The 11,160-nt window shown below is 35.0% G+C and overlaps 1 protein-coding gene across 1 annotated transcript; it reads right to left on the reverse strand.

Annotated features, from left to right (window-relative positions):
* Nucleotides 1-1,442: 1,442 nt before the first annotated feature.
* LOC143581511 (putative acetyltransferase At3g50280) lies at nt 1,443-3,243 on the reverse strand. The gene has a single exon (XM_077064279.1). The coding sequence runs from the start codon at nt 3,020-3,022 to the stop codon at nt 1,577-1,579; it is 1,446 nt and encodes a 481-aa protein (XP_076920394.1). The 5' UTR covers nt 3,023-3,243; the 3' UTR covers nt 1,443-1,576.
* Nucleotides 3,244-11,160: the final 7,917 nt, after the last annotated feature.

Below are 11,160 nucleotides of genomic sequence, written 5' to 3' on the forward strand. Positions count from 1 at the left end.
CTGATTATTAACCACTGTTAGCAGCCTCAATTGACGATCATGATTTTGATATTTGATTTTTGTTTTCTGGTTGCCAAGCCACAGCCCCAGTCTTTTGATTTGTGAATTCACAACCACAGTTTATTCGATAATGAATCTACGATCGCCCTGCCCACTGTCTAGTTTCGTACCCTTAACGCTGAGGCTTGTCATACCACTGGGTTGGCATACGCCCATACATATACATGTAGAGGAAAAAGTAAAAACTTAGAACATTAAAAGAACTTGTATTTAAAAGCTCATGACTTGTAATGACATTAATTTAAGTTGAGATTAACATGACCATTCATGTTTTCTCAGATGCATATTCGTACAATCGAACTGTAAGATGTGAAAAGAAGATGCTCTTAAAAGTTCTTAATAATTTTGCTCCTTAACATCTCAAAAGCTAATTTAAACGTCATCTCTCCTTTGTCTTTTATCTCTTCACTAGATGACAAATAAAATGGAGGAGAAGGAAGAGTTTTTGTGAGCTAGGGAGAAGAGAGAGAGACAGTTTTTGATAATCTTTTGTTGGAGTTTGAGAAAATCTTGTGAAGAGCGAGCATTTTTGGGTTTTGGTACGAGTCACGTTGTAGGCATTTATCGGAGGTGCTCTCACAAAATCCAGTGTTATACTTCTTGCACAAGAACTCTTAACACAGCTCTCTCCTCTATGTTACACTCATTTATTTAAAAACTCTTTAAAAATAACTATTAATGATGCTCTTATTACTTTTGTGTCAATATTAACACATCCCAAAAGTTTATAACTATCAAGGAAATCAATTTGCACCCAATTATAATAATGTAAATACGTCTACTGTCTACACAACTTCTTAAGGCATCGCTTAGTTAATAAAGTTATGTCTATTTCATTTACACCTAAAATGGCCAGTATCGGAATTTAAACATCCAAACTAGGAGTTGAAAATATACATTAGGAGCATGTTTGGGTTGAGTTATAAAACACCTTATTGGCTTTCTTAAAAAGCCAGTACGTTAAAAGATGTTTAACAATCATAAAAATCCTTTTTATTTTAGTTTTTTAAAAGTGTTAAAAATCATTTTTTTCAAAAGCCTGAGATTTAGTTTGAAAAATGTTTATTGACTTATTAATGTTTTTAAAAAATCAAAAAGTTAAAATGTCTTTGACAATCACAAAAATATTTTTTATTTTAGATTTTTAAAATGGCTAAAAAGTAGTTTTCAAAAAGCTTAAAATCCTTATTTCTCAAAATGACTTTTTAAAAAAGCTAATAAGCATTTTTCAATCAGAGGGTACATGGAAGTGATAATATTTAAAGTTTTAATACGTTGTCGCATAAATAAACACAAAAACATATTTACTTGTTTAGCACATGAAGTCCTAAAAGTTTTCTTTTTTCTTACGAGAAAAGATGTGGATTTTTTGAAGACAGCGTAGAAAATAAAATAACAAAATGATAAAAAAAAACTTAGATTACAAGCAGATAAACATGGTCATATAAAACATAAACTAATAAAACAGCACTTCACAAACAAGACAAAACAACAATGACAACAACATTAAACATTATTAACAGTATTCTGAAACATACTGCATAAACTCCATGTCCAATTCCAGCGCCGCCATTGTCTCCGGCGACAACACCACCTCCAAATCCACACTACCACCACCTTCCCGCCCCGGAAAAGCCGATATCTTCCCATCGAACTTATTCGCCCTTCCGCTCCTCACCGCCACCGGTTTCCCCCACCCGAAATCGTTATCATACATCGGAAACCTCGGCGAACTGCCCATCGTTAGCATCGCCCCGTCGAAATTCCCTAGCGGAAAACACCGCGGGTCCCGCTCCCAATTCGATACAAAACTACGCACCATCTGGTCGTCGTGAGCTAAAACATTTTTGTTTAGCTGCTCGGCGAACCAGCGGAGATCATGCGACAGCACATCACGTGCTGTCGCATAAGTAGGAATGCTTTGAATTGCATTACCAAAATACAGAGGTTCGAGCTTTGGCTCGAGCCTGTGCCTGCAGTTCACTGCCATTCTAAAAGTTGTCATTTTAGAATCCTGAAACTTTCTGGCGCGTGTCACTGCGCGCCAGAGTAAAGCACTGAGTGACTGAAAAGAAGAAATTTCAGGAACTGTTTGGGGTTTCGAAACGACAGCGTTTCGAATCCAGTTACCGATTAACGTAGTCATCTTCTCGTTAATCGGATCGTTACTCTGTTTCCCCATTACTTCAACCGCGTTAATTTCTCCGTTACAATTTAATCTCTTTCGATTATTCGTCATATCTTTCAATTTCAAAATCGATTCTCGACTAAAGCTGAAAATCCTCTCCGAAAGTGGCGCGTATTCATCAAACGTCACTTTCGGTCCGCCAGCGGGGACTTTGAGCACCGCGGGCGAAATAATAACAGAGTCACGTGTAAAACGCGGCGGTTTTGTTAATAATTTCACTCCCCTACAAACCTCCGCGAACGAATTAATAAAATTCCACAATGTAGTCCCATCAACGACCGCGTGATTAACAGAAAACCCGATAAACACGCCGTCGTTGAGCTCGGTCACTTGAACCGCCAAAATCGGGTTAAAATGACCCGAGTAACTAACCATCCCATCAAACGCAAAAAACGTCTTGACAAAATCCGGAACATGAATAGGTGAAATGATGTCATTTACAGTAACATTAATTGCATCCGCGTGAACGAATTGCGCGCCCGCATCGTTACACGTGATGTACACATAGCCGTCATTGTCAGTGACAAGACGGCCAGCAAGTGGTGGGAAGTGTGTCAGAATATTCGCAAGGCCTTCACGCAGGAGAAATATTATGTCAGAAAAAGGGATTTCGGGTTTCACGAAAAGGTTGCCTTTTTGTATGTAGTGGCAGGATAACATTGGGAGGTCGGAGGTGGAGAGTTTGAGATCGGGTAAAGTGGATTTAGTCGAGGGAAAAACAGTCGACTTGGAGATGATTTCGGACACCAACATGTTTGGTAATTCACAAGGCATGATTGCTAAGTGAATTAATATGAATGAATGTTGGGAGTGAGTGTGTGTGAGGATATTGGGGTGATGAAGGGGTGTTTAAATAGGTGGTTTGGGTTCATGAATGTTACCATTAACAAAGTTGACTCTAATTAGAAGCTTGAAAACTGATATCCGACTGTCTGTCACGTGTCCATCAATATTTTTATTTTTGTTAATTTAGTTATTGGAGTATAATTGATTATTTTTCCTTTTTTGTTGGGAGGTTTTATTCGTTAACAGACTAATCATTAGATAACTAACAAGTAACAACAATATTATGGGATTTTTCTATTTTTCGTATAAAGGTGTTATTCTTTTTAGTTGAAAAATAATGTTCTTTGATATAACTAATTATGTGGACAGACTTTAAAGATCTATTAAAATTCAGGTATTCTATTGTGTTTTAAAAAAGGAAAATTTTGGTCAAGTTAGGATAAAGGTTGAGAATTTGTAACTAATGCATATTTTTTTTTATATTAAATATAGTAATGTACCCATCAAAATTTTTATAATAACTTATTCTTATATTAACTTAATACGAATGATAACTAATATAATTTATAAAAGTTGCTGGCTACTAATAATGTTGCTACTCTAAATACTTTAGGACTAAAAGTTCATAAGTTATAACAAAAAAGACAATAATGATGACAATGGTTAAATAATAAGACTATATATTATGAAAGGATGTTACTTAGCAATATGCTTTTATTATTTGGGTCTATAAAAAAATGAAATGTTGGTTGAAATGTTTGTTTAACCTGCGCTGGTGGAATGATGACCGGTGAGAAGTAGGGTGGTGCCCCTTCCATGTAAGTCCCTTAAAAGTTGTGCCTGTGATGACGTCCATAAGGTCATGTGTAGTGCGGCTCCGGCTTGAGCGATTTTGGGCGCGAAGGGGCGCGAACACCGCCCCACCCCCCGGCGATTTTTGGGCGAAAGGGACGGGGGTGGGGGGGGGGGGGCAGGGTTCTTTTATCGCCGTGAAGAGATGAAGTTTATTATTAAGGGTGGCAAACCCAACCCAAATGGGTTGTTTTGGGTCAAGATGAATAACTTTAAAAGTAAAATGGGTTAGTATGGATCATAAATATTCTACAAGTGGGTCAGGATGGGTTGGAAATATACAAATGAGTTTCATTTATAGGTTAAAATGGATCAAAACAAAATATCCAAGTTATCCAAAATTTATCTGTTTCAAAATACCCAAACTATCATGTGCGAAACAAAACCCATCTGAAACCCAAAAAACGATCAAAACGAAACAAAAACCCCGAACTGACTAAAACGAAACTAAACCGAAATAGAAAACAACCAAAACGAAATAAAAACGAAATGAAACGGAAAAACTGACAAAATCGAAACAAAAAAAGCGAAATGCAACCGAAAAGCTAACCAAAACTAAACAAAAACACCGAATCGACCAAATTGAAACAAAACTGAATCGAAATAGAAAACCGACCAAAATGAAACAAAAAAACCGATATGAAATCGAAAAGTTGACCAAAACGAAACAAAAAAAAAGCGAAATGCAACTGAAAAGCGGACCAAAACAAAACAAAAACACCGAACCAAAAAAGCGGAATGCAACCGAAAAGCTAACCAAAACCAAACAAAAACACTGAATCGACCAAACCGAAACAAAACTGAATCGAAATAGAAAACTGACCAAAACGAAACAAAAAAACCGATATGAAATCGAAAAGTTAACCAAAAAAAAAAGCGAAATGCAACTGAAAAGCGGCCCAAAACAAAAACACCGAACCGACCAAAACGAAACAAAAACACCGAATCGACCGAAACAAAACAAAAAAAAACAAAACGAAACTGAACCGAAATAGAAAAAACGACCAAAACGAAGCAAAAAAAAGCGAAATGCAACTGAAACCTGACCAAAACAAAACAAAAACACTGAACCGACCAAAGCGAAACAAACAAACCGAAACGAAACTGAACCGGAATAGAAAAACGACCGAAACGACACAAAAAAAACCGAATTGAAACTGAAAAACTGACCGAAAGGAAACATAAAAAAACTAAATGCAATTTAAAAACAAGACCAAAACGAATCAAAAACACCGAACCGACAAACGAAACAAAAAAACTGAAACGAAACTAAACCGAAATAGAAAAACGACCAAAACGATACAAAAAACCGATATGAAACCGAAAAACTGACCAAAACGAAACAAAAAAAAAGCGAAATGCAATCAAAAAGCTTACCAAAACGAAACAAAAAAATTGAAACGTAGCCGACCAAAATAAAACAAATGAATCGAAACGAAACAAAAAAACGAAATGAAACCGAAAAAACTAACTAAAACAAAACAACACTGAAACCGAAAAAACCGAGAAATCGAAACCGAAATCATTGAAACCGAGCGGATACCGAAACCGACCGAAATGAAAAAAAACAAAACCGAACCGAAAAAAACCCCCCGAAAAACTCAAAAAATGATCCGGAACAAAAAGTTTTTATTTTATTTTTTTATGAACGAGGAGGATGGGGGAAATATTTTAGTTATTTTACATTTTGTGTTTTTTATTTATATTTTGAGTTATTATTTTTTTAATATTTTTTTGAGGGTTTTTTAAAACCCTTTGTATGTCAACCTTCACTTGGGTCAAGATGGGTTAGTTTTATCCATCTTGACCCATATCCATCCTAACCCTTTATTTTAAAAATCCATGCTGACCCATCACTCAAATCCAACCCAACCCACTCATATTGCCCCCTCTATTTATTATTATTATATTATATATTATTATTGTATATATATGTATATATGTTATGTGTTATATATATATATAGGGTAAGGATCCTAAGAGAACCCTTTGCAAATTAAAAACTTTGAGAACCATTTTGTACCACTAAAAACACCTATAAAAAATATTTAAAAAAATCATAAAACAAAAAATAATTAAAATTTTAAAAAGTAAAAAAACCAAAATTCTTATATTTCATTCCGGTTTCATTAAAAAAATAAAAAAATACAAAAAAAATAAAAAAAACGTCGTATTATACACATATGTATAATTTTATATAATCTTTAGTTACGTAATATACACATATGTACAGTATTATTTATCTTAAATTATACAAATGTGTACAAAAAAACATGTAATTATACATATATGTATATATTATACATATGTGTATATAATTTAGGTAAACCGTGTTTTTTTTATGAAACCGGGATGATAAAATAAGAATTTTGGTTTTTATACTTTTTTTATTTTTATGTTTTTTTTTATTTTATGATTTTTTTTTATTTTTGGTTTTTTTGTGATCCAAAATGGTTCTCATAGTTCTCAATTTTAAAAACGTTCTCTTTTGATCCTGATCCTATATATGTATATGTATATGTGTTGTGTGTGTGTGTATATATATATGTATATGTATATATGTTGTGTGTGTGTATATATATAAATGTATATGCAAAATGAATCCTATAAACAACCTGAACCACCCTTTCCCTCCTTTTAGTTAACACCATGGTTCGCAAAACCAACCGAACGTGAACTTACAACGGAACCCAATTAACCTAAACCAACCGAGCTATCCGTTTCAATTTCCCGACCCGAACCTAAACATGTACGCCAACCGAGCTATATGTTTTTGTATAATTTTAGTTAAGTATTTTTTTAGTTATGTATTTTTTTGTATTTCTTTTTAATTTTAATGCATTTTTATTTAATTATTTTAATAAATTGGTTTTTATTTAATTAGTTTAATTATAAAAAGAAAATAATAAAAAAACACACTGTGGGCTCAACTTGTAGCCCCTACACCATTACACCTCAAAAATAAATTTCCACTCCATGCTGACTGATCGTCACGTGTCACAATTCGCCCCCAATTGTAGTCCCTTCACTACCCATAGCCTAACAATTAGTCTAATAATAGATCGACGGGTCAGTACTTTTTAACTTTTATAAATACTGGAAACTTTTGTAATGAATAAAAAAAAATCTTTTATAAATGAACATCTAATGAAATATATTTCATAGAGAGATTAATTGAAATATAAAGTGTATTAAATACCTACGACATTAAATAAAGGATAACAAAGAAACCTTTATAAATGTATATTAAATACAAAAATTAAATTGAACCGACAACGTTTTTTTTTAATGACCACTAAGTAATGTCCGGTATTTCGTGGGCGGCCCCTTATTGGCTAAAGGTAGCTCGAGCCGGTCACGAGTCCGGATAGACGGAGCCCCTGGCGGTAAGCACTCACTTTGGCTAAAAGTGGGTGATCTACAAAAGTTGGTCTAGCTGGTAAGAGGTTGGTTTTGCAAACATAAGGTCACATGTTCAATTCCGGTTGTAATGCGAATTTTTTGAACTTTTTTTTTCTAATTCAATTTTATGCCCTTATATCAATTTCAAATGGCGGTGTCTCTTTATTATTTTATCGTACTTATATTATGTAATGAACTTTGCCCGAACCATTGAACCGACCCGGAATTTTTTATATCCGACTCATGTAACTGAAACATCTGAAGTAGTCCACCACCTGAAAAAAAATCTTGGATCCTCCATTGGTTATAATTGGTTATAAGATGTAATAATCCAAGTCGTTGGTCCAATATTCTATCTATAGTGTGTGATTGTGAGTTTGAGTTTAGAAATAAGAAGAATATGAAAAATGAATTGTGAGATAGGTATTTATAGGGGTAAAAGATTGATTTTTTAACGGCTTTATAGCCGTTTGTAATGTCTAGAACATTAATTTCTTCACAAACCAAATCGGCAACAATCAGCCGAAATTTCAATCCGCCTCCTACCCGAATTACTAGCATTGGTGTAGCTGGTCAATATCACTACCCTCTCTTATATTCACATCATAGTCCAAGTTATAAATGTGTGCATTGAAGAAGGTCTAACACACATATATATATATATATATAAAACATGTCTTTATTAAAATAAATTGCAAGTAACATGGACTATGATGTGAATATAACACAAATGGACGATTTGGTTTAACAAAGTCAAATATTTGATTTGGTTTGAGGAAAATATGGTGAAGCCTTTTTGTGATCCGATGTTAGAAAAAGGTTGATAATAAAAAATCAATGGTGAAAAGTTAATATGTTATGTTGCAACAAAGAAGGCAAGAAACTAGAAAGTGTGGCACGCACCCCAAATGATCTCGAAGGATGGAACCAAGAGACTTCAGTCATACGGTCAAATAGGGATTCTTGGAGTGGATGTACGTGGTGGACCTCTTTATTTCTAAACTATTTATAGTCAGACCATTTATGATACACATACTCATGTTATTTTTGTTTTAGAGTTAGTCCTTAATTGTAAAACTGGTTTATGCTTTGTTTTGTTTGATTTTGTGTTAAAATTGGTTTACAAGTTTTTAAGCATGTGAAGTTACTTAATCCAACAAGCTAACATGCAGCGACACTAGGGCTAAATGTCTCACCCGCTTACGAACGTTTAGACTTTAGACTAAGTCTGTATTTTTCATTTTCTAATGAAGCCAACAAAACATGCAACATGATCATATCACAAGATGCTATTTGAGCAACTAACTATTTGGTTTATTTAAATGCCTTATTTAATACAAAGAAACATGTTAAACTAAATAACTAATTAAATACAAAAGACGAGAAAAATATCATGGAAGATATGGGTTGGACTTGGGTCGGAATTCTAATATGGATCTTTCTTGGACTGCTCATATAGCCACGTGTCATTGTCACACTAATTTACAACCTCAATACTCAAACAGACAAACACACACGTGTACTTATGTTGAAGAGTTCTAGAAATCACAATAACTTTACTTGGTTCAAAAATGACGACACATGTTAACTAATTCCACATCAGTTGTATAAATTACAATTTTTTGTACATATTTTAAAATCGGAACATCTAAGTCATCTCCAACAGAGATACAAGAATAATGTAAAGTTATGACGTAACACATGATATAGCAGTTTTGTTGTGTCTTTATTTTATAAAATATTTGTTATTGGTATTCGTTCTTATCACAAGATGCTATTTGAGCAACTAACTATTTGGTTTATTTAAATGCCTTATTTAATACAAAGAAACATGTTAAACTAAATAACTAATTAAATACAAAAGACGAGAAAAACATCATATTTACTTACTTCATATATCGTAATATCGGTAAAACTTATATAATTTGTTGACTTAAAACATGAATCTTATAATATTAAATTATTATCAAACATAATATACCAAACGAGAGATTTTTAGACCACAAAAGGTGGAGATTTTGGACGGTTGAGAATACCCGATCCGCACATGCCAAAATCCAGCCACACCTTTAAAAGACTATTCATTCAAGATCTCCTCAAATCTAAATAATCCTTATATACATATCTACAAGAGTCTGAAAAAAATATAAAATAGAACCTTTAACATCAAATATTCTCCAAAGGTCTTGTATAACCTGTTGGCCCAGACGGATCAAACAAACTTATCAAATAAACTAACACGAGATATTGGGGTGACAACCCTCGACTTTTTTCATATAATCAAACGAACATACCAAACGAACTTCACGAACTTATCAAACGTACATGAAGATGAGACTACTTGACTCTCTTTCTTAACTCTTTCTCATAAAACTAATAAACTAGACCCTATATATAGACTCACTAAACTTGCTCTCCAAGACATACCTTTCCTAAACCTACCACAATTCAAATAACTAAATAAATATAACACAATAAACCATTAACTTTATTAATATTCAAGATTAATCCTTCATAACATGATCGCTCGTGCCATCCTACATATTCTAAAGCAAGATAGGGTCGTTTCGTAGGATTCGTTTATTTTCTTTAAACACCTTGACGGTCAACTTATTAAGAGACCTGTTTATTACGGGATTTTAGCAAAATCCTAGCCGTTTAAAATGCCTTATTTAATACAAAGAAACATGTTAAACTAAATAACTAATTAAATACAAAAGACGAGAAAAATATCATGGAAGATATGGGTTGGACTTTGGGTCAGAATTCTAATATGGATCTTTCTTGGATTGCTCATATAGCCACGTGTCATTGTCACACTAATTTACAACCTCAATACTCAAACAGACAAACACACACGTGTACTTATGTTGAAGAGTTCTAGAAATCACAATAACTTTACTTGTGAAGAGGTAGGTCTCAGCAGAGCCCAGTTGGACCCGCAAGACTCACCTTGAATAGGGACATCTGCACAATGACCAACTGCTCCAGCAGGACCCACCATGCTCAGAGAACCTTACGCGCAGTACGCCAGCTGTACCCGCAGGGAAAGCCTCCCAATGGTGGTACCCCGCCTGTTCCCGCAGCTGCGGATACAAGCCATCAGGGAAGGCTACCCGCACTAACAGCAAGGCTACACGCACAAGGCATTCGCTACTTCAGTAGTCACATGAAGGAATGAGCAAGGCGGGAATACTCCCGCCTAAATGAGCCAGTCCGTATGCTTTTGGAAGGTCTTTCGTACTATACCTACTAAGGTATGGGCGGAACAGACAATTTGACCAGAGCAGCCCATGAACCAATCACAGGGTGACAGCTCACCGACAACAATACGAGGAGGAGCACCCTCTAGTACTGTTTGTCACTATTAGCCGCTGCCTACTCACCAATTCTTACGATGGGACGTGCGCAGCCTACAGTTGGTGGAACAGTGCGGAGCCGGCAGTAAAGGAACAGTGTACAGCCGACCTTTACTGTTGGCCGTAGCCTATCCACCAACCAGCATGGCCTGTGCGTAGTCCACTGTTGGTGGAACAGGAATACTATTTAGCCGGCTGTACCTTCGAGGAAACCTACCTTCGGCTATAAATACTCCAACACTTTGGAATGGTAAGGACATCATCTGATATCTCAATCTTATCTAGCAATCTCTTAATATACACTTATATTCAGAGCAATCTAGTCTGATTCTCACGCCGGAGGGTGGTCACAAGGAGGAACCCCCCCTTCTCAGTGACGAGCTTACGGTGTCTGTTTTGCAGGTCCCCCGAAGAACAACCTTCTCTGCTATACCTCATCCTCGTGGGAAACATTACTTAACCCCCAGATTATCTATAATCTGCCCCGGGTCGCTTAGTGTTTCTTCATTGGCG

This window comes from Bidens hawaiensis, unplaced genomic scaffold (genome assembly GCF_021521415.1).
Source record: "Bidens hawaiensis isolate Kalapana, Puna unplaced genomic scaffold, B.hawaiensis_p1.1 tig00031087_1, whole genome shotgun sequence".
Lineage (NCBI taxonomy): Eukaryota > Viridiplantae > Streptophyta > Magnoliopsida > Asterales > Asteraceae > Bidens > Bidens hawaiensis.